The sequence below is a fragment of the Myotis yumanensis genome, unplaced genomic scaffold, assembly GCF_028538775.1.
Source record: "Myotis yumanensis isolate MYYU_CA2020_CCGP unplaced genomic scaffold, mMyoYum1.0.hap1 SCAF_11, whole genome shotgun sequence".
In the NCBI taxonomy this organism is placed as follows: Eukaryota; Metazoa; Chordata; class Mammalia; order Chiroptera; family Vespertilionidae; genus Myotis; species Myotis yumanensis.
Window position 1 is genome coordinate 10,359,219 of NW_027223762.1, and position 26,134 is coordinate 10,385,352.

At 52.2% G+C, this 26,134-nt stretch overlaps 2 protein-coding genes across 4 annotated transcripts in view; one reads left to right on the forward strand and one right to left on the reverse strand.

Annotated features, from left to right (window-relative positions):
- Nucleotides 1-10,898, forward strand: part of EFR3B (EFR3 homolog B) — a 70,297-nt gene extending 59,399 nt beyond the window's left edge. For all 3 annotated transcript variants that reach the window (XM_070428805.1, XM_070428803.1, XM_070428804.1), the window contains exons 18-23: nt 247-374; nt 1,097-1,188; nt 2,580-2,628; nt 3,914-4,020; nt 5,304-5,353; nt 6,101-10,898. In XM_070428805.1, coding sequence (XP_070284906.1) covers nt 247-374; nt 1,097-1,188; nt 2,580-2,628; nt 3,914-4,020; nt 5,304-5,353; nt 6,101-6,206 — 532 coding nt within the window. In that variant the 3' untranslated portion in view covers nt 6,207-10,898. The remainder of the gene's footprint in view (nt 1-246; nt 375-1,096; nt 1,189-2,579; nt 2,629-3,913; nt 4,021-5,303; nt 5,354-6,100) is intronic.
- Nucleotides 10,899-13,049: 2,151 nt separating this feature from the next.
- Nucleotides 13,050-19,623, reverse strand: POMC (proopiomelanocortin). Its single transcript, XM_070428384.1, has 3 exons — nt 19,554-19,623; nt 15,892-16,043; nt 13,050-13,864 (listed from the first exon to the last, which is right to left on the reverse strand). Exons 2-3 carry the CDS (start codon nt 16,021-16,023, stop codon nt 13,223-13,225), a joined length of 774 nt encoding a protein of 257 aa, XP_070284485.1. The 5' UTR covers nt 16,024-16,043; nt 19,554-19,623; the 3' UTR covers nt 13,050-13,222.
- Nucleotides 19,624-26,134: the final 6,511 nt, after the last annotated feature.

The window sequence follows — 26,134 nt, forward strand, 5'->3', positions numbered from 1 at the left end:
AGAAGAGGTACATGAAATAGATCATAGAACAGGAAGGGGGCGGTGGTTGTGTGTGTGTGTTTGTGTGTGTGACTGAAGGATTCTGCTCACTGAAGGTTATCTCTGGAAGTGGGACAATGGGTGATTTTTTCCCCATTTGCATGTCCGTCATTTGGTATAATGAATGCTGCCTTTATAATAAGTTATTAGGAAATCACCCTCGTTGCCCACGGCTCTCACTTGCCTCTTCCCTCCCTTGTCGTCCAGGCTGTCTCAGGATCTTGATGGAGTGGTGATTGAGTTCCTCTTCCGCCAGAGCAAGATCAGTGAAGTCCTGGGGGGCAGTGGCTACAACTCAGACAGGCTCTCCCTGCCCTACATCCCTCAGCTGACAGGTATGAGCCCTGCTCAAGGCCTCCCAGGCCTGCCTCTGGCTGGTCATGGCCAGGTAAGGGCCTGAGTGTAAGGGACTTCAGTCGCCTTCCATGGCCCCTTGGATGTCACACAAGAGCTGAAAGGCACAGTGGAGATCTGTGGTGAGATCGTCTGGATTTCCCCACCTCCCCTCCTCAGTGCAGGGTCCTTAGAAGTAACTGGCCCACAAGATAGCCTGGCTTGCGGATGGGAGAGGCCCCACTGTGCCACACACGGGCTACAGAGACCCCACTGACTCCCAACATGTCTCCTGGCACCTCTGAGTGTCTATTTCCTTGACTGTAAAATAGGTATATTAACAGTACTAGCCTTACAGGGTGGGTGTGAAAAGTATGTAAAATAATGAAGGCAAATAACACGTAGTAAATGCTACACAAATGACAGTCACTAGTGCTCTGAGCAGATGATGCTTGCACAAGTTGAGATATGCTTTCTGCCCATAAGAAGCTTCTTTGTGCTCGTCAAGGATTTCAAAATCTTAGCCCTAAAGAGCAGAACCCACCATCCTAAAATGGGCAGAGAAGGCCCAGCCGTAAAATCCAGCTGTAGACTCCACGTGCCCTGAGCCCTCAGAGGACGTGAACCAGGCAAAGGCAGAGGACATGGGAGATGGTACCAGGGGCAAGATCCTGGCTCGCTCCCCGATGGCTAGGAATCTCGCTTCTGGCTTCTCCTTTCCCAGATGAAGATCGCTTGTCCAAGAGGAAGAGCATTGGAGAAACCATTTCCCTGCAGGTGGAGGTGGAATCTAGGAACAGCCCTGAGAGGGAGGAGGTGAGTGTCTCCCCCAGACACTGCCCTGGTGAAGCTCGGCATCCCCGGGGGAGGGCACCTGCTCCTGCCTTCTATGCAGTCAAACTCCCCATGCTCCAGGCCCCCCTAACTGCACAACACAGGTAAGGTTGCAGAGAAAGTAAATTTCTCAGGGAAGTCCAGTTTTCCTACTGTCATCCCGTAGACCACAGACATTTCCATCTGGAAGAAATGCTCTGTATCCACCTTCCTCCCTGCTGCACTCCCATGAGGATGTCATAAAAATCGCTCTTGAAAGACTTGTTGGTTGCCACTCGCCGTTCACGGTGGAGACAAACATGCTCCATATTGGAAATCGGAAGGTTAATAGGAGAGATGAGGGCGAGGCGCACCCATAAAGGTGCGCTTTTAAAGAGAAGGCTGCAGCTCAAACATCTCTCTCCCATCTTTTCTTGAGGGCTGTGAATATCTAGTCTCTGTCCAACTGAATATGTGCTATCTCCCCTGCCATTATTTGTTCTCCCTCAGAAAATAAAGCAGATGTACCCACGAGAAAGGGAGAATAAGGAATCGTAGTGGAAATTCCAAATGTACTTCTCAAATGGGAAGGAAACGGGGAGGGGACTTGGAGGAGGGAGAAAGAAGTGAGGACTTGGACAAGGAGACTTGTGGAGTTTGGAGCAGGGACAGTTTCTACCCAGTAGGGCTGGTGTGGCCATGGAGGACAGTATGGACACTAGTCTTTCCCCAAGGAGCAAGGAGAACTCATTGGGCTCGAGATCAAGCCTCCCTGTCGCCATGCCCTCAACCTTCACTTACTGGGGGAGACCTCCAGTCCTGGGCTTTTCAGAGCTTATCTGGAACCTTCCCATGGAAGGAAGGAGGCTAATTGGAGAAGTGAAATGAGGTTGAACCAGGCCCTTCCAGCTCTACAAGACTGGGAATCTCAAAAATGTTAGAACCGCAGCATGAGTTGGATGCTACTCCCCCACATCCCTTAAGTCCTCAAAAATGTTATTCAGTTCCTGAAATTGACATTTGAGATTATATGGCCATCTGCAAATATAATCTCTTCTTCCAATATTTTCTGTTAGATATCTGAAGATTTTTTTTTTTTTAATTATACAGTGTTTTCCTCCCACTGGCTTAATGGGACAAGCCAGGGGGAGGGGATAGTGGGTTCTTTTAGTCGAGACTCTAATGAGGGATTAGCCTCCCACCCCCGTGTCATGACTCTTGGAGAGCTTTTGGAGACCCTGGTGAGAAGGTGGGTGTCCTGGGGGAGTTTCTGCCCATTGGGACATTCTTTGAGAAGTGAAGGGGCTGCCAGGTAACTAAGGAAGCCAAGGCTGCCTCCTCTGATTCCTCCCCCCGCCCCTCCACCTTTGTAACACCTGTCCCCTCTCCCTCAGCGAGTACCAGCAGAGGAGATCACCTATGAGACGCTAAAGAAGGCCATTGGTAAGTGGGAGGCCCCCAGGGAGTCTGTTGGAGGGGAGGGCAGAGCTGGGTCTTGGTTGCAAGCGAGTGGGTGTGTGCAGCCCCATCTGCTGTCTTCCTGAGGATGATTCAGCACAGACTTGAGGGCAGACATTGTGGCTTCCTCTGAACTCATCCCAGCTCCCAAAGCTGCAGTGGGAAGTCCTGCTCTGGTGAGGGATCAGTGTTGCCCTGTGCCTCTTAGGTCAGACAATCCTTTTTCTACTGACTGCTGCCTTTAAGGTAATCCACTGAGGGTTACAGCCAGTCAGGTAAAAAGCAGTTGTGTATAAAGACTTTGACTGTTTTTTGTTAGAATGTGATACAGAAGAACAAGTTGACCAATGAAATATATTAAGAACAAATCATATTAATATTTATTTAATAATGGCAACAGATTTCTAAAATATTTTTATTGATTTCAGAGAGGAAAGGAGAGGAAGAGAGAGAGAGAAACATCAGTGATGAGAGAGAATAATTGATTGGCTGCCTCTTGCATGCCCCCTACTGGGGATCAAGCCTGCAACCCGGGCATGTGCCCTGACTGGAATCGAACTGTGACTTCCTAGTTCATGGGTCCACGCTCAACCACTGAGCGACACCAGCAGGCGGCAATAGATTTTAAAATGTAGTATTATGTCTTCTGTCTGAAGTACTTCAAATGAGAGAATTTTTCTGAATGCTGATGACAAATTTTGTCTTCAAATGCCAGACCTTTTTTATCTTTGTTGTCATTGATGGTACTCCTGAACGTACACACTCTGCCTTCTTAAACAGCGAATGATGGACATATTTGAGACCCCTCCCCTTTTTTCTCTAACTCATTTTGGATACCAAGAGGAATATGTAGACACCTAAATAGCTTCATACCGCTCTGCCATAGGGGTTCTGGGCTGGCTTTTGTGGTCTGTCTGGCCTTTCCATTGTTGATGTCATTTTTCAAATCCCCCCTAGAGTACTTCCTATTCCAGGAACTTCCCGTTAAGAGTCCTAGTGGCAGTGCAGTTACGTGAGGCTTTAAAAGCCCAGCTTCAGGGTCTGCCCAACTGGTTCTCAAACCCTTACACAAGGAAGGTCGCTGAGCCCTCAGGAAAGGTCTAGACCTGCTGGGGCCACGTGATGGCACCACACCCTCCAGGCCACCGCACCCGGCCCATCAGCAGAGGGGGAGCCGGAGCTGTGGTCAGAGACAGCGCTCCGGGAGGAGTCCACCCAGCTCCATGTCAGTGGGGCAGGCCCTGCGGGCTGACCGCACTCTGTGCTGCAGTGGACAGTGTGGCGGTGGAGGAGCAGGAGCGCGAACGGCGGCGGCAGGTGGTGGAGAAGTTCCAGAAGGCGCCCTTCGAGGAGATCGCGGCTCACTGCGGGGCCCGGGTGAGTGAGGCACACAGGGCGAGCCCTCGGGGGCAAAGGGTCCAGGGCCGGACGGGGTTGCTAGATCTTGGCACTTTAGTCACCCAGAGATTAGGGTTGCGATGCCAGCAGCACCCTGGCCCTACGTTGCTTCCCCATGAACCAAAAGACTTGGCTATTGGCCATCCAGGCCTCTAGACCTTGCACTTTTCATGTAAGAAAGAAGTCCTGACCTCAGGAGCTCCTGCATCAGACAGACAGACTCTAATAATTATTATCATCATGGCAAGTGTGTACCTAGCGCTTTATCTGTGAGGTGCGCCAGAACATCTTACACCTGTTAGTTTATTTCATTCCCATGACTACTCTGCGTGGTTGGTGCCAGTATGACCGTCACATTCCGGAGTGATGGGGAAGGAGCCCATGGGGAAGGAAAGATGGCCGCTGTTTGCAGCAGGACCCTGCAGGCAGGGGGTGAACAGCGGGCCTGGGAAAGATCTGAGAGAGGGGGCCCCGGACAAGGGGAAAGAAGGGTTTGTGTCTACACTTAAGGCAGGGACACAAACATTTCTTGAGATTGATTTTCTATGCGAGGATTTGCTAGTCACAGTGTTCCTCTTAGTCACAATGAAATATACTTGTAAACATTCAAAAGTTACAAATAACTCATACTTTATTGTACTTTTTCCTCTCAATAAAAACACGTTTTATTATACAATATATATTTCTAATATACATATATATTTCCAATTATTATAACTATATATAATAATATATAAATACATGTAAGTATCATGTCGATTGGGGGGGCCTATATTATCCTGACCTCTTGTCCCATCTCAAGAGGTAGATGCTGCTCATTTCATGAGCTCGGAGTTGAGGCCCAGGTACAGATCACGTGCCCAGCTCCCTCACTCAATCGGAGCCAGAAGGGACCAGAGGGCGCATCTTCCCTAAACCACCAGTTTTGCACAACTGCTTCTTTGGAGTTCAGCGCTGGCACCAGCTCTAAGCCTCCTGACTCATGCCCAGCAGGCGCTCCCTTCCCACTTGGAGGAGCTAAGAGTCCTTCAAGAACCGCCTGCTGAAGTCCTCCTGGTGCCCCAGCAGGCCGTGGCCAGGCGGCTCTGCCTGACCTGAACCCACAGCCAGGGTCCACAGACAAGTGCTGGGAACGAGCTCCCACCATTCCCTTCCTGAGGCTGCACTGCCCAGACCTCCAGTGTGCGTTCTGGAGGGGTGGGCTCATGACCACCCGCACTGGTGCGGGAACCCCAGCTGACTCCCCCTCTGTTTGTGTCTAGGCATCACTGCTGCAGAGCAAACTCAATCAGATCTTTGAAATCACCATCCGGTAAGTGGCAGCCCTGGCCCGGGGACCCCTACCTCTGTGGCCCAGCGTTGGGCGCCCTCCTCCCGAGTCTTCCTCTCACTGTCTTCAGTCCTCCTCTCCCCAGGCTCTGTCTCCAGGGCTGGAGTCAGCCACCAACTCTCCCCAAAAAGGAAATTGAGACGAGAGAGGACAAGAGATGGCTCAGTGAACCCCGGAAAAGAGTCAGGGTCCTTGTTTCCCAGGCTGAGACTTGACTTTCTAAAGCAACATTGTCACTGTAGAGCAGTGGTTCTCAACCTTCCTAATGCTGCAACCCTTTAATACAGTTCCTCATGTTGTGGTGACCCCCAACCATAAAATCATTTTCATTGCTATTTCATAACTGTAATTTTGCTACTGTTATGAATCGTCATGTAAATATCTGATATGCAGGATGTATTTTCATTGTTACAAATTGAACATAATTAAAGCATAGTGATCAATCACAAAAACAATATGTAATTATATATGTGTTTTCCGATGGTCTTAGGCAACCCCTGTGAAAGGGTCGTTTGACCCCCAAAGGGGTCGCATCCCACAGGTTGAGAACCGCTGCTGTAGAGCCTGCCATGGAGCTGTAGATTCTAGAACAACTTGAAACCTGGGAACCCACAGAGTGACAAAGGCTCTGGTCCCGGTTCAAAGAGAAACACAAATCAGCTGCTCTCTTTGGTTGCATGGGGTGGGACCCGCTCCTCATCCCTTTCTCCTCCATGTGCTCCTGCCCAGGCCCCCGCCCAGCCCATCGGGAACCATCACCGCAGCCTACGGCCAGCCTCAGAACCACTCTATCCCCGTCTACGAGATGAAGTTTCCAGACCTGTGTGTATACTGAATTCCAAGATGTGGAGTTGCTTGGAGGGGTGGGCCTGAGGGAGAGGCTCACCCTCACACCCCACCCCTACTACGTGCAAGTCTAACAGGGATCTCAGAAAATGTCACCTCCCCCCCTAAACAAGGTAGAGCCCCAGACCCTCCCGTTTCCCCTGTGTCTCCCCTGAGGGGTTGGCTACCTGCCCCTCTAGGACCAATAAGCCTCTCAACTGTTCCCTTTAGTCTCCTTTGTGTCAGCGAGGGGCCAAGAATCGGGGGTCTGAGGTCCTGCAGCTCCTGCAGCTCCTGTGTGGTGTGGTGGTGCAGCAGGTGAAAGGCTTTGATGGTGGGGGTGGGGCACAGCTGCCATCCCCTGAGGCGGGGACTGGATGGAGACACCTGTTGGTCCAAGGACGCTGTAGACAGCAATCTAGAGAAAGCCAGGGGAGAGCTGGAAGCTGGGGGGCCGTTCTCCTCAGAGCACCCCCGCTCCGTCCCGACGCCCTCAGGTCTCCTGCGTCTCTTCCACTCACCCTCTCGCCCTGCCAGCTGCTCTTAGTGATTCTTTCTATTATTAATGGATGTTGAGCCCTTATAACAGGAGCTGGGTAGAGACACATGGGAGGGGGGCAGTAAAGGAGGACATGAAGGGCAGGTGGCTGCTGGTGGAGGGGCCTGCCACTCCCCCCCCTCGCCCCCCCCCCCCCCCCCCCCCCCCCCGCCCAGGCGGAGCAGGCAGAAGTGGGCACGTCCCTATTCTCACCTCCTTGGTTCAGAGGGAGCTTGCTTGGCCCTCCCATGGTTCTCTCCCTTCTGGATGTTTCTCCAAGTTGAGCTCTCTCTCTTTAACACCTTTCTTCCTGTGGAGCCCCGTGTGTTTCTACAGCCTCTGGGTTGAGGGAGGGCAGGACCAGATAATCTGGTTCTAGGTGACTTGAGAGAGGAGCAACTGCAGGGCCAGGCCTGCCCACAGCACCTCCTGGGGAAGAGGCTCCTGGCCTGGCTGGGCTGGGGGGCGGGGTGGAGGTGGTGGAGTGGGGGCGGGCACTGGGAAGGGATGGTAAGTGGGGGGAGCACTTTGGGACTCAAAGATGTCAGAAGTCAACGAACGTTGTGGATGTTTCGTTGGAGGAAAGAAGGATCCAGCACCTGATACGGGAATGACTTTTTTCACTCTTTGGACAAAGTCTGGACCTCAGTTCCACCTGGCTAAGCTTGAGGCTGGGGGAGAGCGGTGGAGACCCCTTTGGGTTCTGCATTTCCCCTGAGTCCTGTCAGCCTGTCTGTGCAGAGGAGGAGCCAGGAGTCTGTTTGCTGTGCATTCCCTTCCCCTTTCTCATCCCCCCCTCCCACCCAAGCCTCTGGCAGGACCTCCCCTGGGCCCCCTCCTGGGTCTCCCCTTGCCAGGGCCCTAGGGCCCCAGATAGCCAGATAGTTCTTCTCTTCCAGTGGAACTTCCCATAACTGTTCTGAGCTGATGTAACTCACAGTAAGGTGTGAATGGCCAAATGATTCTTCCCTGAGAATTCATTTTTCTTTTAAAGAGAGAGGGTGAATAGATTCCTCAACCCAAAGGGATCCCTTTCAGGGTACAGTTTTAGGCTGTGTGGGGTGGGGTTGGAAGCAGACACCCTGGGGTCACACCCCTGCATGACCCTGTGCAGTGAGAGCCTGATGACCAGCCCAGACAGGTGTATTTCCTCAAATCGGGAGAAATGTAACAAATGCACTGCCCATTCCGTGTGCAGCTCTCTCTGGGAGGAGGCTTTCTGACCCTGTTCTTGTCATTTCCCCCTGGGGCCTGCAGCTTCCAGGTGGCCTGCATGATTCCAGGGCCCCAGCCGGCCCACTTCTGGCCACGTGGCTTCTGGCTAATGCTCAGCCCAACTTTACAAGCATGAACTGAGATTCCTCCTCACTCTAATATCTCCTAATTAAGAAACCAATGTTTGAAATAACTTGAAACAAACCTGAAGGCAAATAACTTTGGGGAGAAACTTCACAGGAAATCCGAATCTTTGTTTTTAATATATATTTTTATTGATTTCAGAGAAGAAGGGAGAGGGGGGGAGAGATAGAAACATCAACGATGAGAGAGAATCATTGGTCAGCTGCCTCCTGCACACTCCCCACTAGAGGGTTGAGCCTGCCACCCAGCATGTGCCCTGACTGGGAATCGAACCCGTGACCTCTTGGTTCCTGGGTTGACCCTGCACCGCTGAGCCGCATCGGCCGGGCAGGAAATCTAAGTCTGGAGCCACAAACCTGTCTTCCCATCGTATCCCCTGCTCGGCTTTGATGAGGAATTCTGTTTCTTTCTTGTGCCTCCTTGACTTTAGGGTCCACCCCCAGGGCAACTGCACCCTGAGCACTGCCCTTGGTCCCTGGTCCTGGGATGTGGGAGGCAGGCCCTGAGCTTCTTTCTAGAGGTGGCACTAGGACCAGAGACCTGCAGGTCCCCTCAGACGTCCCCCTGTCCCTCCCCAACCCTCCCTGGGAATAGGGTGCAGAAGAAGGTGCAAGGTTCCCATTCTTCACACACTCAGCTGCTCCTTCCTCTTCTCTGTCTGAAGCAGCCCTTGCTTTCCGTCACGGCTGCATAGCAAAGACGTGATTCTTTTAGAGAACTGGCTGTGTTTTTGAGTGCCGTCTTCCCAGATTCAATTTCAACTTACACTCAATAGAATATTAGGTTGCCTGCTGCCAGGAGGTAGAACCTGGATTCTGGCCAGGTATGCCTCGGAATCAGAAAGTTTAAGGTGAGTGTTGACTCAGACAGACCATGAAACGATAAATTAAGCAGTCCTCCTTCACCCCTACCCATGTGCCCCTCCCCAAACCCTGGGAATGGATGCCCTGGGCCTAGCAGCCATCACTGCTTCCTGCCTTCCGAGCCCCATAGCATCTAACAGCACTGTGTCTTGTGACCAACCCTTTCTGCCACCCTTGTCTATTGTGATTTTGAGCCAGCTGCTCCCCAAAGCCACTGAGGACTCTTGCCTCCTGGGCAAGGGGTCGGTTTCGTTAGCACTCTGCAGACATAACTTAATGGGCGGGAATATATTTGACATTTGAAAGTTCTGTTCGTTTAGTTGAGTCATGTCCAGGCATAAGCAGCAGGTCAGCAGGAAGCACCCATGGGATCCTGGAGGCTCCTCCTGTCTTCCTTGCAGTGGGGTCCCCAGTGCCTGTCTTCATCTTCCTCCCCCGGAAAGAAGAAATAAGTGGTTTCTTGACTCCTAAATGCCTCCCCTCCGGAGAAGGAACCCAAGGAGGGAAGAAGAAGCACTAGAAACGTCCCCAGATACTCCTCTCTGCAGCCCTCCACCTCAGACACAAGTATAAACAGATGAGCAGTGAAAAGGTGGGGCGGGGACTGACTAAAGTGCTTGAAGAAGCGTGACAGCACATATGCACTGATCTTTGCCCTCAATGTTCTGGGTCCCAGAGAACATGTTTCAACTGGCTTAGGAATTAGAACAGCCTTGGGGTACCTTTAAGTGGCTCAAAGGCCAGACCGCTGGGCTTCCCTGGGGGCCTCTGGATCATGATACCTTCCAGTTGCTATTTCATTGTCCCCAGTCCTTCCGACCTGGGTACAGAGTGTTAGCGAGAAGTGAGGCTGTTTCTCCCAATTCCTCTTCATAACCATGAAATGGCATTACACTGGCTAAGTGCCTGTGGGAAAGGACAAGACCTGAGCTGTTACCTGAATATTGAGATTGAAGGTAGCCCTAGCCGGTTCGGCTCAGTAGATAGAGCGTGGGACTGTGGACTGAAGGGTCCCAGGTTCGATTCTGGTCAAGGGCACATGTCCAGGTTGCAGGCTTGGTCCCCAGTAGTGGGCTTGCAGGAGGCAGCCGATCAATGATTCTCTCTCATTGATGTTTCTAACTCCCTCTCCCTTCCTCTCTGAAATCAATATATAATTTTTTTAAAAAGATTTAAGGTAGACAAGGAGATCAGCTCATTTGGGCAGGCCACGCCTACTTCCCTGACCTATAGGCCTGGCAGGAGGTTGTGCTGAAACAAGACATCTTCCTCACGTCTGGGCAGTGTGTTGCTTCTTCACCCTATTCACCTTAGAAAGCTAACCACATCTGAAGACTGGAGAGGATGGTCAATATGGGCCTGGCCAGCTGGAGAAGTGGGGAAAAGACACAGGGGCAGTGGCTGGGGCCCTGGGGGCTGTTGGGGTCAGAAGCCATATTTCCAGGCTCTCTTTTAGCACCAGCCAGGTTGTCCAGCACTCTCGTCCTCCTGGAGACCTTAGGGCCTCATCATCTTCCCGTTTTGAGCTCTTCCTCCATGACTGTTGATTCTGGCCTGTGGGGTGCAGAGCTGTAACTCCACAAATGCTGCAGCCCACACATTATAACATGTCTGTGTCCATTTAGAACTTCGTGACCCAGCTGAAAGTGTGTGTGCCCATCTGTGTGCATGTGTGTGTAATGTAGTTCCTAGTAGACGATATATGTATATAATAGCTGATGTATTTATATGGAAGTGCAGAATTAGTGCCTGTGGCAGTTTTCTGTATTTTAAACTCATTGAGTCAAATTAGTTTTAAGGAAGGGAAAAGAGGAGTTGGGGGGGGGGGGGGCGGGGAGTGTAGGAAGGACTCTTAGCAAGATCCTTCTTTAGGACTATCAGTTGTGACTTCCCAATGAGCCTTTATGATGCCCTTTTCAAATAAATGTTAATGTTGTCACCACATGGTTGTCTCTTTGATTTCTTTAAAGTAAATGGTTTTTTGAGATGCAAACAGGATCTGAAAATACCAACATTAACCACTAACATTTAGCCATCACCACCTGCCATTACTTCCCTTGCTTGAAAAGGACAGAGCGTAGGGGAGAAGGATGCTACCAAGATGTAAACATGAGGATTCCCAGCATGGGAGCATCCCTGATGGGAAGGTGTGAGCCATTTCTTCATTACAGTGGGCGAGACTTTATCTTTGCAATCTGGCTTTCTCATTCCTCTTACATCAGGGCATTCCGGTTTGCTTTCATTGTGAACTCCTAGATCATCAACATAATATGTGTAAGTGCCATACACAAACGTTTCCCAGCCACTTTGATCTATACCACCCATTGGTATGTCTAATGCAGTTGACATGTATGCATACATCTGTGTGTGTGTGTGTGTGTGTGTGTGTGTATCTGTGAGTCTCTTGTGAATTGGAAATGTGTTTGGCCCCAGCATTGTGCAGACATCATGGGGACATATAAAAGAAACCCAGCCCATGACCTCTGCGCTAGTGGAGGTTGGGTTTCCCTGAGGAGAGCACAAGACATACATACAGCAAGAAAATTGCCATCCAAGCCAGACTGCATGCCCTCCACTGAAGAGGGCTGACTGCAGAAACACTGAAAATGAGCAGGTGTGGCTGGAAGAGATCACAGCTTTCCCAGTGGAAGCACTGTGCCTGTCTTCATCTTCCAACTTGAGCCTGGGCTCATGTTGAAAACGGGGGTAACACTCAAAGTGGTGGGAGAAGATGGGGAATTTCAAGTAGAGGCTGAAGGAGGATGGGCGGAGAGAGGTATCAGTAGGTGGGAACATGGGAAGTAGGGTTCAGTAAGGAGTGTGAATTTCATTGACAAGGGCCCAGCATGCCATGCCCTGTAGTTTAGAATTGATGGAAAATTGGAGTGGGACTTTTTTTTTTTTTTAGCTCTTGAGCCAATGAATGAAGATTTTGTATACATTACTATGAAGAATTTGTATCTGATGGGTTGGGAGGAGAGCAACAGGAGACAAGGAGAAGTTGGTTGGAAGCTGTTACAGTAGTGTAGGCCAGAGCACAGAATGATGAGAAGGGTTTGGGTTGGGCAACGTCATGGGGAGAGAATGCGGACATAGTGGGGGAAAAGAAAGAGATCGCAAGGCTTGAGCCTGTGGGACTGGAATAAGAATAAGTGTATATTGCACTGTATTTATACAGATGTGTCTCGGTGGGTGCGTGCCTGGGTGGGTGAGACCATGTGTTTGAGAATGTATCTCAGTGTGCACATTTTAACTGATACCAACCATCAGCACTCACATTTAGCTTCTCCGTGATAAAAAGATAATCACATTCATTTCTTAATCTGCACAGTAGCCCTCACACTAGGGAGGGAGGGGAAGAGGAACTCAATCTTGGTGTTCGGAGACTTGCCTAAGGTCGCACAGATAGCTGGATCCAGGGGACAGTACCACATCCTCCCACCTGACAGCCCAGAGAGCCCTTCCCCTGCCCTTGAGGTTCAGAGTCGGCCTGGCCCTTGGACAGGTGCTGGCGTTACTCTTGTAGGGTCACTTCTGTAGGAATCCTGCCTTTGGGTGCACCTTCTAGCTGAGCAGTTTTCCCACCCAACGAAGGGTGGCAAATGTAGCCACCCTGAGCTAACCCCTCAACTACCTGGCCTCTCGTGGACGCATTTACTGAGGGGACAGGAAAGTACATTTCCTTTCCATGGCCGCTCTGCCTGTGAGTATACTGCCGCTGGGTTACATGGAAACCATCCCGCCTCTCCTCCACTGTGTGCTCCTCTTTATTTGATGGATATGTGATATATATATGAACACATAAAAATATATGTATCACAAATGTTTAAGATTATATGTATATATATCTTAAACATTTTTATTGATTTCAGAGAGGAAGAGAGAGGGAGAGAGAGAGAGAAACATCAATGATGAGAGAGAATCACTGATCAGCTGCCTCCTGCCTCCTGCACGTCCCCTAGGGGGATGGAGCTCGCAAACCCGGGCATGTGCTCCCGACGGGAATCGAACCCAGGACCTTTCAGTCGGCACCCGCCAGGGCTGGATGTGTTATTTCATTCACTGGATCACCATTCACAGGCAGAGGCAGATGTGCAACTTGCAAGGCTTTATTTCCTAACTACAGGCATCTCTAACAGGCCGGTGCCGCGCCCACCGCGGAGCCCGGAGCCCGGAGCCCGGAGCCCGGACAGGCTGGGAGGCGCCGGCCCGCGAGAGGGGGCTCGGGGGCCGCCTTCCGGGGAGAGGCCCGGCCCCGCGGCGCCCTCACTGGCCCTTCCGGTGGGCGTTCTTGATGATGGCGTTTTTGAACAGCGTCACCAGGGGCGTCTGGCTCTTCTCCGAGGTCATGAAGCCGCCGTAGCGCTTGTCCTTGGGCGGGCTGCCCCAGCGGAAGTGCTCCATCCTGTAGGGCCCCTCGTCCTTCTTCAGCGCCGACGGGGCCTCGGCCTCCGCCCCCAGGTCGTACTCCAGGTCGGCGGGGGCCGCCTCGCCCTGGGCCGCGCCCTCGGGGCGGAGCGCCGGCTCGGGCCGCTCCCGCTTGAACTCCACGGGGAAGGCCTCGGGCGACTCGTCCTCGGCGCCGTTGGGGTACACCTTCACCGGGCGCCGCTTCTTGCCCACCGGCTTGCCCCAGCGGAAGTGCTCCATGGAGTAGGAGCGCTTGCCCTCGCGCGGGCCCGGCCCGGCGCCATCGCCGCGGGGCCCGAGGCCGCCGTCGCCCGCGGCCGCCGCCTCCTCCGTGCGTTTGGGGCCCGCGCCGCTGTCGTTCCCACGGCCGAAGCGGTCCCAGCGGAAGTGGCCCATGACGTACTTCCGGGGGTTCTCGGCCAGCAGCTGTTCCTCGCCGTTCCCGGGAAACACGGGCGTCTCGGCCGAGAGGTCAGGCTTGCAGGCCCGAATGCAGGCCTGCGGGAGAGCGAGCACGTGAGTCCCCGAGCGCCCCGATGGCCCGCCCTGCACTGCGCACTGCGCCTGCGCCCTCCGTGCTGCGCATGCGCCCTCGGCCCTCTCCACGTGCCCGCCTCCCTGCGGGATGGTCTCCCTGCTCAGGGCGCCTGCCCATCCCGTCCTCTGGGCATCCACGGACATCTAAGACACAGCTGGGCACCGTCTCTTTTGTCCCCCGGACTCCTTAGTATTTCTGTCCCGTAACTACAACGCACACCCCATGAGCAGGGTCAACATCTTACCGTTATATGCCTCATATATAGGCATTAATCAATCAATGGCAGGCGGGTGGTAGTTGTTGGCACTTAATAAACATTGAATAAATAAATATGGTTCAGTATGAATCTGGATGGGGCATTGGGCTGAAATTAGAAGGAGAATCTCCCCAGGTGTCAAAAGTAGAAATCTGGCTTCCAGGGCCTGTATTTTCAGCAATGCCGCAACCTTACCCCAGTGATCTGCACACCCACCTCATGCCCTACCTCCCCCAGCCAACTCCTCCTACCCTCGCCCATCTGGCACTTTCTCTGGTTCCTTCAAGCCTCCTGGGCTGACCCTGTGCTTTCTCCAATCGGCGAGCTTTGGAAGGGGGTGGTTCATTTCCCTGTCACCTCATTCTGACTCGGATTATTTCTGTTGCAGGGGCCATGGAGCCCCTGTCTCTGCTCTTTGAAACTAGACAAGTGGACTGTGGTCACGTTTATTTAGGGCAATGGCCTATAGCCTGCAGCCTTGAGCTTTCAGTTACTCAGAACTGCAAAGGAGAAAACAGAGGGCTCCCACCCACTCTATTGAGTTGGGAATTTTATGCTCCATGGTTTAGAATAACACAGCAGAATATTAATGGGAAAATAAAAATGACCTTATACTCCTCTGAACACATTAAACAGGAGGCTCAGAGAGGTGGAAAGTCCTTGGCAAGGTTCTACAGCTCACTGGTGACAGAACTGGGACTAGAACGCATGGGTCTGACCATGACCAGTGCTCCTTCCCTCATGAGCTGTCAACGGGAGAGGCTGTGCAGTGGGTATTTCCAATCCTGAGTCTCTTGGGTTCCTCTGAACTGGAACTCTCAGAATTCCCTGGGCTCTTTTTTCTATTTTATGTGCCACATGCAACTTGCTCTGTGCTTTTGAGAAAGTCTCTCTCTTATCTTAACTCAGTGTTTCCATTGGCAAAACACACTGAATGTAATGATATGCATTCCGCCTTCACCAGGCAGGTGCTGGCAGCAGGACGGAACTCAGTCACTGACACCAGCAGTGTGTCTTTTAGTCCTTGACTTGCTATCATTTCTCACTTGTGCTTCCCAAAATATGCAAGTACGTGTGCATGCACACACACACACACACACACACACACTGTGTTGACCTGGAGGGAATTCCAACCTGGCACAAAGGACCTTTACATGCTTCTGGAAAGGCTGCGTCTTCCAGAAGAAGCATGAGACACTGGCACCAGTTAAAGGAAAATGGCACCTGGGTTTTCCTTCTCCCTCTAGAGATGATTTGAGGAACTGCCTAGCTGGCTTTGTAACTGGTAGTAGATAGAAAGGGAAGAAAAATGGAATGAAATGGCAAAGTATATGAGGAGGTTATTTTAAAAGGAATAACTTGGGAGCTAACAGAAAATATAGGCTCAATCCAGGAGCGGTTATTGTTATCACTATTATTAGTATTAATATTATCTTAATGGCAGTATCTCTAAATAGCTTACATCGAGTGAGGTCCCCATACAAGAAGCGGAGATAATTGAACAGAAATGGTGGACCAGACCCATCTCCCTGACGCGCTTCCTCCCCTTCTTGGTCCAGTGCTGACATCGCCCTGGGGTCTGCTCCTGACCTGGGCTGAGTTTCCCAGTTATCTCTGGGAATGAATTTCCCCTTGCCCATCGCGCTTTCTTTTGTGCTGCCCCAGCCCCAGCCCCAGCCCCAGTTCCACCATCTGATGCCCAAACCAAGATGACAGCTGTGGCCCACGTACCAGCAGGTTACTTTCCGAGGTGAGGTCCTGACACTGGCTGCTCTCCAGACACCAGCCACGCACTTCCATGAAGGCCTGAAGCAGCAGGGCAAGCAGGAGGGCCCCCGAGCGGCTGCAGCATGATCTAGGCATTTTCCAGGCAGGCGGAGGCTCTGCAGAGGCAAACAAGATTGGTGGGACCCCTGCAAGGAGCAGAACAATGTTGGCCACTCACCAGGAAGGACCTGGAGCCAACAGTAACAACACAATCATTTGTGGACCTCAAGGCTTTTTAAGGACAGGAGCAGTTCAAAGAGAAGGTTGGTGTGCGGGGAGGTGGTATGAGTTGTGCTAGAGACAAGGGGAATAGGATCTGGGCAAAACATGTGCAACTTCCCCTTTATCTCTTATTTAAAAAATCAGACTCCAAAGAAGGTTAGCACTGGAAGCTATTTTAGGGGTCATTTGGTTTAGCCTCTTATTTGAGTATTATTTTAATGGCAGTATCTCTAAATAGCTTAAAAAGAGTGAGGTCCCCATACAAGAAGACAGGAAGCACAGGTAATCAAGCAGAAATTGTGGACCAGATCCATTTCCCGGAAGTGCTTCCTCCCCTCCTTGGAGGATTACTTTTACTTCCTGTCTTCATGTATGGAAGCTCACTCCATTTAAGCTATTTAGAGATATTGCCATTAAAATAATACTAATAATAGTAATAACAATAATTGCTCCTTAACTGAGCCTACATTTTCAATCTTTTAGCTCCCAACTTATTCCTTTTAAAATAATCTCATATACTTAGCCTCTATGTGAAGCCCAAGGAGACAATAACTTGGGTTTGCATGACAAGGTAAGGCTACGTTCTGTTTATAGCACAGAGCCTTCCTATGCCACCACCTTCATGCAGCCACTGTTCTAACACTCCAGATCCGAGGAGTAACTTGGGAAAGACAAGGGCTCAGAAACTCCTGCTCAAGGTGGTCTCTTCCCCTCCTCCCCCACCAACATCCTACCATTCCCCAGAAACTCTATTTTCTGTGAATAGTAGGTTTACATAAAGGCAAATAAAACCGCTGGCCAATTTAGCCAAAACCTCAGCCAACCCAGTTTGTTGCCCTGTACACAAATCACACACGTGATCACTGTTTCCCACCCCCCTGCAACTCTGGAGAGATTTTTAAAGCAACCCCCATTCTTTTAAAAGTGAGTCATCTTCTGAACACATCACAAGTCAGACCTCTTGACTCCCGATTCTCTCAGATGTCGTCTGAAACAGCTGGAGTTGAACATGCTGTAGGTGTAGAAGGGAAAGAGATGGACACACAGAGCGAAGGGAATGGCCTGCCATTGTGAACACCTACAAAAGATACTTCCTAGTATCTCTCTGCAGATGCTGAGGTCAAGAGGTCAGGGTATAGGATGCTGCCTGGAGCTGCCTTTGGCCCCTTGTGCCCAGTGCTTTCCCCGACCCTGTAGGTCTCCAGCTGCCAAGTCACCCAGGCTGGCCCCTTGAAGTGGCCCTAAGTTCTGTCATCAGCTCACCGCCAACCCCTCCATCATTTTGTATTTCAGAAGATCTTCTCAACCAGCTGTTAGGAAGAAACCTAATTAGATGAGAAAAGTAATTTACATTAAGGCGAGGATGACTAATTGTTTGTCTCCCTTAATGGACATGTGCATTTTAAAACGTTTGCCTGAAAGGAACCTCTCATTTGTGGAGGCGTGGGCCAGATCTTTTTTTATAGGGAAGGCTTTGGAAGTGAAAGTTCTCCCTGGCTCTCATTGTCTCCTTCAGAAAGCCACTTCCTTCTCCCTGCCCCACCCCTACTTATTTTCCCAAAAGCAGAGCCAGCTCAGGGCTCCCTTCTGAACGGTGGCCAGGTACTGCCTGGATGTTTTCAGAGCAGCCATTAGATGGCGCTGGCAGTCAGTGAGCCGGCCCGTCAGCATCCCAGGCAACTGGGAGAGCTTTGGTCAACCTTGATGTCCACTGGTGAGCAGGGACAGGCTGCTCCTGTTATAGCCTTTTGATGCTCTATTTCAAGTATGAAGTCTAAACTTGGCGGACAAGACAATTTACACTAAAGCTCTGAGACCACACAACACACTTGTAAATGCTCAGATTTACAAGAAAAGCAGAAAAACGATAATGATATAATCACTGTGGCAGGTGTAAAATATCATATGAGGAGAGAAAGAAGAAAAATCAGATAAGTCTGACAGATCCCTCAACTTTATTTTAGTTCTCCTCAAAATTGGCCATTCTAGAGCGGTTTCCGTTTTCTAAAAACCTGCCTCATGATTGCAGGCTTCTGAGAGCATTTTCTTACCTTCTGCCCCACCCGCGGTGTTGCACACATGGTCACTACCACCCTCTCCAAGCTCCATTCCACTGCTAAAACGCTAGATTGTTTCTTTTTGCTTGTATGTAGTCTTAATTTTTCTACAGCGAATCAATATTGCCTTATGCCATTTTTTAAAAAGCAATATAGTAATGGGGAGATGTCAAGTATTGAGCTTTCTGTAAGTAGGGAGAGATTTTTGAAAGCCTTGGAAAAAATAAATAGAAGTCTGTGTTTTGTTCATCTTAACATTAGCTTTATAATAGAGTTACACTTGTTAGAAGCTCACATGTGCAGGTGAGTTCTCTGTGAGCTAAACAAGACGCCGTGTTCCTGTAAAGCTGCACATTGGCCATGCCTTTCTGTAAACGTCAGAGGTGCAGAGTTTTGTCCTTGCACCGAGATACATATGCGTGAAGTCCTAAAACAGAAGTGTCAATGGATTATTGTCACTAAATAAGCCTTAATCTGAACATATCTTAACCATTGATAAATACACACTTTTACCCTCCTTGGCTCTTTCCAGCCAGTCTGTGAGCATCACTACCTCCCCGTTTAGACACCAAGAACTTGGGGGATCCCGGTGCCCTGTAGGCTCTCCCTCCTTCGCTGGAAGTCGCCCTTGCCTGATCCTTGGCCAGCTCAAACGGCTGCTTCCGCCCTGCAGTCTAGGGTCTGGCGGGCAGAGTTCCTCCACTCTGCGGTCCCTTTGAGCTCGCAGACAGGGTTGTTCAGCACCTCGGACAGCTCCCCAGGGCCACCTCTTTAAACCCAGCTGCCGGGTCTTGCAGAGGAGACCGAGCCATTACCAGCGCGCAGCCCCGTCGGGTGCGCTAAGATGGGCAGAAAGACGAGCGTTCAGGGGTCTGCATTCAAAAAAGTCTGAGATACAGGGAGTTTTTGCGACTTTTAGCCTTTGCTCTCCAGCCCCCGTTTTCAACGTTAATTTGCACTGGAATATATGGTATCTTTGAAGTGACATCTACCCAGAAACTCAGGAGGAAGAGGTGCCCTAACACTGGCTCTCCCGAGATCTCTCTAGAAAGCGGTAGGAGTCTCTGGGGTCCTGGCAGCCCCACTCCCCGGGAGGGGGTGGGTGAGAGACGTGGCGGCCGCCAGCTCCGGGGAGGCACGGCTCAGCGGCGCACGGTTCGCCCACAGCCCGGAGGCTGGCCCTCGCCGCTCCGCTGCCCGCTGCCCGCTGCCCGAGGCTTCCCGCGCCGCACCCAGTACAGAAACTTTTCCAATTACTTGGGACCGGGACCGCGGGCGAGAGCATCCCGAGTTGCCGGGGCCTGAGTCCCGGGGGAAGAGTGAGGCTCCGCACCGCTGCGCCCTTACCTGTCGCGGGGAGGCTGCGCCCGAGCTAGGATGCTCTCCGGAGGGGTCACTTCTCCTCCTTCCTTTCTCCTCCTCCCCGCCTGGACCCGGTCGCTCTCCTGGTCCTTTTATACGGGGTTCGCCAGAGTGGGCGCTGGAGGTGAACTTCCCGGCAGGGCAGCGTAACAAGCAACTCCCCCGGCCCTGGGAAGGGGGGCCGGGGGACGCCGGGGGCGGGGGAGGGGGGCGCGTTTCCAGGTAGGAGCTGAGCGCGAGGGCAGGCGTGTCCGGAAAGGGGGCTGGACCTCCGCCCCCGGAGGCTGGGATTAACACGGTCCCGCGGAAGGACGCACCTGGCGTCCGTCGGAAAAAGAACTTAATTAAGGACGGTGTTGGGTCTCCAGGTGGGACCGGCAGGTGGCTTAGCACCCCGGTGTGGGGGCGCCGGGGGCGCTGCTGAGGCCGTGGAGAAGCGGGTGAAGTTGCTGGTTGTGTGCCTCTGTCGCATTTGCAGGTAAATATCAACGCAAAGAGCGGACGTCAGGACTGCCTCCGATTTCCCCAGCATTTGGAAACGGATTTGAAGATGTCACCAGAATCACAAAATCAATCTCTCTGTTCCAGGTGGGGATGGGGGTGCGGGAACAGAGGATGTCAGGGGTCCCTCACCTGAGGTCCAGGACAGGCTGCCTTCCTGGGGTGTGAAAGTGAGTTGCACTGCCCCCCCCCCCCCCCACCGCCATACACACACGTATTTATGGCTATACTTTTCTAATTACGGCTTTAGTTGCATCCACAGATTTTGATAGGTCATACTTTTATTACCATTGAGTTTAAAATACCTTCTTATTTTCCTTGAGATGTCTTGACCGCCCTGTGGGTTACTGAGATGTGCTGTTTAACTTCCAAACGCTGGGGGTTTCTAGTTGTGCTTTGAAGCTAATGTTTAGCCTACGTCTCCTGGGGCCAGAGAGCACGCTCTGCTGGGTTTCAGTCCTTTGAAACCCGGGGCAGGGGGCCACTTCCTGGGTGAACAGGTGGTCCATTCTGATTAAGGCTTCATGTGCACTTCAAAGGAATATGTATCCTGTGGTTGCTCAAATAGACTAGATCTTTTCTATAGTCTATTGCTTACGGATTGAAGTATGTTTTTTTAAATCTCCCCATTATTCTTGTGGATTTATCTATTTCTTCCTTTGGGCCTGGCATAAAAACAACTCTTTCTAGAAGTCCAGTGGTGAATGTGGGGCAGTGATGGAGGGTAATATAGGGCCAGGGATAAAGACAGCGGAAGGTCCTAGGGCATGGCGGCATGCTGATGGGAATAGTCAGTCAAGAGGAGGAAACTGATGCTGCAGATGAGAGCAGGGAGAACAGCCATGAGTAGGACCAGATTGGATCCAGGAGAGAACCCGGCTACCAGCAGTGAAGGGCCTCCCTCTGCCACAGCAGGGGTGAGGGAGGAGGACGGGGTGCGGCCACAGACCCAGGAGAAGCCAGGGAGGAGGATGGACTTTTATCTGTATCAAAGCCTTTACTTTTTAACCCAGCGTCTCCTGGGAATTATCCTGAGGAAGTTCTCCCGCAGTTATACTTAATGCTGTTCCAGAATATGCATACCATGTTGTTTGTAGCAGCAATGAGATGAAATCAAACTAAACATCTATAGTAAGATCTAATGTAATAATAGAGGAATATGCAAATTAGCCAGGACTGTGTAACCTCACGACCAATCTACAAGCCGTGGAGAGCTACAGGAGGGTGGGGCAGCTAGCTATGAGCAGTGGAGAGCTACCAGCAGCGGTGGGCAGGGTGGCCAGCTGAGGCAAGCGGCAGTGAGCTACTCATGCACGGATTCGTGTGCAGGGCTACTAGTATAATTATAAAAAGTATGATAAAGCCATACAATGAAAGACTTTGCAGCCCATTCAAAATAATGAAGTATATATTCATTGCTAGACATAAAAGATGACCACTATATGTTGTTAGGTGGAGGAAGTGTGACAAGATATAGATATAAATATAGGTCATGGTGGAGCTAGAAATAGAGATAGAGATGAAATGGTTATCCACTGCTGTATCACAAATTGCCCACCACACGTGTGGTTTGAAACAACAACATTTTGGTCACGATTCTGCAGTGTGGTCAGGGCTCCGCAGAGCCGGCATGTCCCCAGCTTGGCATTGGCTTGGCCAGCTCACAGGGTGGACAGTTCCCTCCGGCCAGTCACTCGCATGACTGGTTCCCGGACTGGGGAGACTCAAACAGCCAGGGGGCTCCTCAGACACCTGCTCTATGTGCGTAGCCCTGTGGTGTGATGTCTTCAGCGCCGCAGCCCTAGAGGCCTGGACTCCCACGGCGGCTCGGGCCTCCCAAGCTTGCATCTGGCGGTCATTGTCCTGCCAGGCAGAGCGGGTGGCTGGTCAGCAAAGGCTCCCAGAGAAGGGGATGCTGAGCTGGGCTGAGCCTTGATACCATCGGTCACCAGGATGAAGAGAGGAAAGACACTCCAAGCAGAGGGAACAGCACATACAAAGGGCTCAAAGCAGAAGAAACCCCATAGGTTCATGAGTACCACACCAGCAGTGGGAGGGAGAGAGAGAAGACTGGGGCAGTCAGAGATAAGAGGGGAGAAGGTGGGGGGGCATTTAGGGATTGAGTCAGAGGAGCAATAGGCCATGTGAGGTGGCAGTGAGGTGGATGATCAGCGGGGAGGGAACCTGAGACAGCAAGGGATGACCAGAGGCTCAGCACTCTGCCCCAGACCATCCAGCCAGAGTGGGAGCAGTGAGGGGAAGATGAGGCAGGGTCATGAAACACTACAGAGGCGGCGTCAGTGCAGGGGAAGGAGTCACGGACACTCCCCTGTCTGAGGTTGATGTGTCTGTGGGTGCCGCAGTGCAGTGTCGTGGGTAAGAGCACAGCTCTGGAGCCAGACTGCCTGGGCCTCACCCCGATCAACCACTGCCCAGCTGCAAGGCTCTAAGTGAACTCCCAACTTCTCTACACTTAGCTGTCCATCTGGGAAATGAGGGAGTGATTGCACCAACCCCTGTGGCTGCCGTATAGATGAAATTATGTAATACTTGTAAAACTTAGAGCAGGCCCGGCCCTTGTTAGCCCTATAGAGTGCTAACCCTCATCCTTATTATTACTAAAGTGCTGGCCCCAAGAGCACCCAGCCTAGAGAGGAAGGAAGGAAGGAAGGAAGGAAGGAAGGAAGGAAGGAAGGAGGGAAGAGAGAGGAGGGGGAAAGGAAGGAAGGCGACATGAGCACTCACAGGGTGGGCAGGGTGGCTGAGGACTTCATTTGGAGACCTTGAGCGGGAGGGTTCCTGGGGCTGAGGTGATGCACCTACACCTGGCTGCGGGCTCAGGGCCAAGGCTGCTCTCGTCATCCCTGCTTTTCACCTTTGAGTGTTTAATTGGAAAAGCGATGTCACCAAGGTGTGAGTGCGTTACCACAGCAGGTGTAGCGGTGGCCTCCTGCGTGGGGCAGAAGGAAGGGCTGGTAGGATAGCAACAAGGATGGGGTGGCCAAGAGCGCAGCCTGGGGAGGAGGGCCACCTGGAGGGTGCCTTGCCCTCAGCCTCCAGGCACTGGGGCCGGGCAACAGGAGACATTTCACCAGGAGAAGACTGAGGGGCCAGGCTGCCCTATGCCTGCCTTTGGCCAACTGGGCTGAAACCAGCAACAAATCAAGCCTTGGAGGTCAGGCGAAGGGATGGGTGGGAAGGAATCCCAGCTCCATCCTGGCCTGCCCTTCTTCACTCTCCAAGTCTCCAAGCCAGAGAGCTGCCAGCCCTGACAAGTCAGAACTGTCCTTTCTCAGGTGTCCTGGGGCCCAACCGCGACCTCTGTTGGAGGGAGCACTCCATTCCTGCTCTTGTCTGGGTCAGAGCAGCCCAGGCCTGCTCAGCTGGTGCCCCTACCTGCAAGGGTGCAGTTCCCATAGTCAGTGTATGGAAGGCCCCTGGCAAGGTCCCTGGTACAGAATTGGAGCTCAAGTAATGTTTGCAGAGAGAAGGTGGGAGGGAGGGAGTGAAGAAGGGAGCCCCTCTTAAGCCTCAGTTTACAGAAGCCCATGATTCTCTAAAACTCTCCCCAAACTCCCTCTGTAGGATATATGAACCCAAAGCAGAGAGGTATCCCCTGATTACGTTGCATCTGAATTAGAAAGAGCCCAGCATCATCTGCCCCTGTGTGTGTGTGTGTGTGTGTGTGTGTGTGTGTAATGGGATGGTGGGGATGAGAGGGGTTGAAGGTCAGCCCTCCCTAGTTGCAGTGGCCCAGGAACCAGGGGCAGCTTTGGGGTGGCTCTGGCTCCCCATGATCCCAACCTAAGTCACTGCAGCCCTCTTGCCTTTCAGTCACCTTTCAAAGATAAGGAGGGAGGACACTGTGTCGTTCGACAGGTAGACAGGTAGGCACAGAGATGGCTGCTACCTGCCCAGGGTACGTGGATGCCAAGGAGTGCTTCCTGAAGGGGCAGAGCGGATGTGGAATCTCCAAGGGACAGGACAGGGACCCGGCCCCAGGCAGACCAGCCCTATGTGGCAGAGAGGAGGGTCCATGGGAAGTGTTCAGTTGGGCAAATGAGGAGACCAAGGCTTTGGGCAGGGGCTTTCTCCCTAGGACTGGAGGAGGGACTAGAGGACAAAGGAGGGAGAGAGACTGGAGAGGAAGGAACGAGCTGAGGGACCCTGCTGGGGGGGTTGGGGGAGGGAGGTCAGAAAGGGCCATGGCCAGGCCTAGAGGTCTTCCTGATGCTGGGGAAAGTGGGAGAGAGAGAGAAGTCGGCTAGGATTTAGGTGTGGGGCTGGGGAACAGACTAGGAGGACTAGAAAGGGGGTGGGGGTAGGAACCGCTGACACATGTTGACTTTGAAGCAGCTACTGTTCAATCTGCTTTCTGCCCTGTGCAGGCCCCAGCGGGCCCTCACACGGTGACAGCTCAGATTTTATGCCCAGAACAGGGGGAAACTGTTGCTGGGTTCTGTGCAAGGGGGTGATGGGATCCAGTAGGATCCTTTGAAAGGTGGCTCTGCTATTGTCTGGAGAACTCAGAGGGCAAGCAACCAGCACCTCCTCTGCGAGTCAGCATCAATGGGACTCGGAGTGGATGTGGGCGTGAAGCAAAGGGAGGGTGTAAAGACGGCTCTGGATTTCTGGTTTGAGCAGCTGGACAGTGGGTGGGGCCACTTAAAGACATGGGCAAAGACTGAGGGGCTCACAGGTTTGAAGAGGGAACTGTGAGCTCTGTGACCTTGGGCAAGTTGCTGAACTTCTGAGTCTCTCTGGGGACATTCAAAGCTCCACCTCACAACGCTTAAGAGGAATCCTGCCGAAACCGGTTTGGCTCAGTGGATAGAAGGTTGGCCTGTAGACTGAAGGGTCCCAGGTTCGATTTCGGTCAAGGGCATGTACCTGGGTTGCGGGCACATCCCCAGTAGGAGATGTGCAGGAGGCGGCTGGTCGATGTTTCTCTCTCATCAATGTTTCTAACTCTCTATCTATCTCTCTCCCTTCCTCTCTGTAAAAAATTAATAAAATATATTAAAAAAAAAAAAAGAGAAATCCTAACTGCCGTTAGAGTCTTGACAATAGAAACACTCAGAATTCCTCTGAGGGGAGCCTGATGGGATTTGGGGACAGCTGTTCAGCTTGTCTCCAAAAGGGGACCCTGACGCCTGCAGCTTGGCAGAGGAGAAGGTCCTGGCGCCCCAGGTGGCCCAGGAAATGGGGGTGCCGCTGCCCGCCTGTGACACACACACTCCGAACGGTGAATCCTTTCGCCCAGCTCCCCATTCAGTCTGCAGCTGGGCCCCTTCGCTGACCTTCAGTTTGACCCCAAGGGCAATGAGGAATCAATTTGTGCAAAGAATGAGAATGAAAGAGATTACAATTGACCTTTGAATGGGGTTTTAATTTGCTTTACTGCAGCCAAAGGGGCCTCATGAAGAGACCCTTGAGACTTCTTTTATCCACGAAGCTAATGCGTGCATTAGTGCAAGCACCAGGGCAGAGCAGGGAAGGCCAGGGGGGGGCCCAGAGTCCACGCCCCTCCCAGGAAGCAGCTTTCAGCCCCCTTAGGGTCCATGGCAGAGTCAGGAGTGGAGGAAGGAGCAATGGCATACAGCCGACCTGGGTTCCAGCCCAGCTCTGTTGCCAGAGGGCCTTGGGACCTGGGCTGGCACCCTAGGCCCTGGCTGAGCCCCCGGCCCTCAGTCTCCTCTGAGCATTGGCAGGGAGGGGCATTGTGGACTAGCTGGTCGCTTGGTCCCTTCCAGGCCTGACTGCCTATGGTGTTAAGCTCAGCTCTAGAGTCAAGCTCTATGGTAGAGCATGTGGCTTAAAGTAGGGACAGCACAGCCTGCTGTGCCGAGGACCTGAGCTCTGGCTCAGGTCTCTTGGGCCTCTCTCGTGCCCTGTTTTACTCTAAACTCCTGCTCCAGGCCCCTCACCACCAAGTCTCTGTTCTTTCCAATTCCCCGAGGAAGCCATGGGCTCACTTCATGAGTTACCTTTTCTTCTACTGGGCAGAGCCCTGCGGGCAGCTACGTGGGGGGCCCAGGTGGCCTGCGGATGGCCCGCCCCCTGCA

Coding starts and splice junctions, on each gene's coding strand:
- POMC (XM_070428384.1), bottom strand. CDS start 16,023: ATGCCTAGATCATGCTGCAGCCGCTCGGGGGCCCTCCTGCTTGCCCTG. Junction 13,865..15,891: donor CCTCGGAAAGTAACCTGCTG/GTACGTGGGCCA, acceptor GCTCTCCCGCAG/GCCTGCATTCGGGCCTGCAA.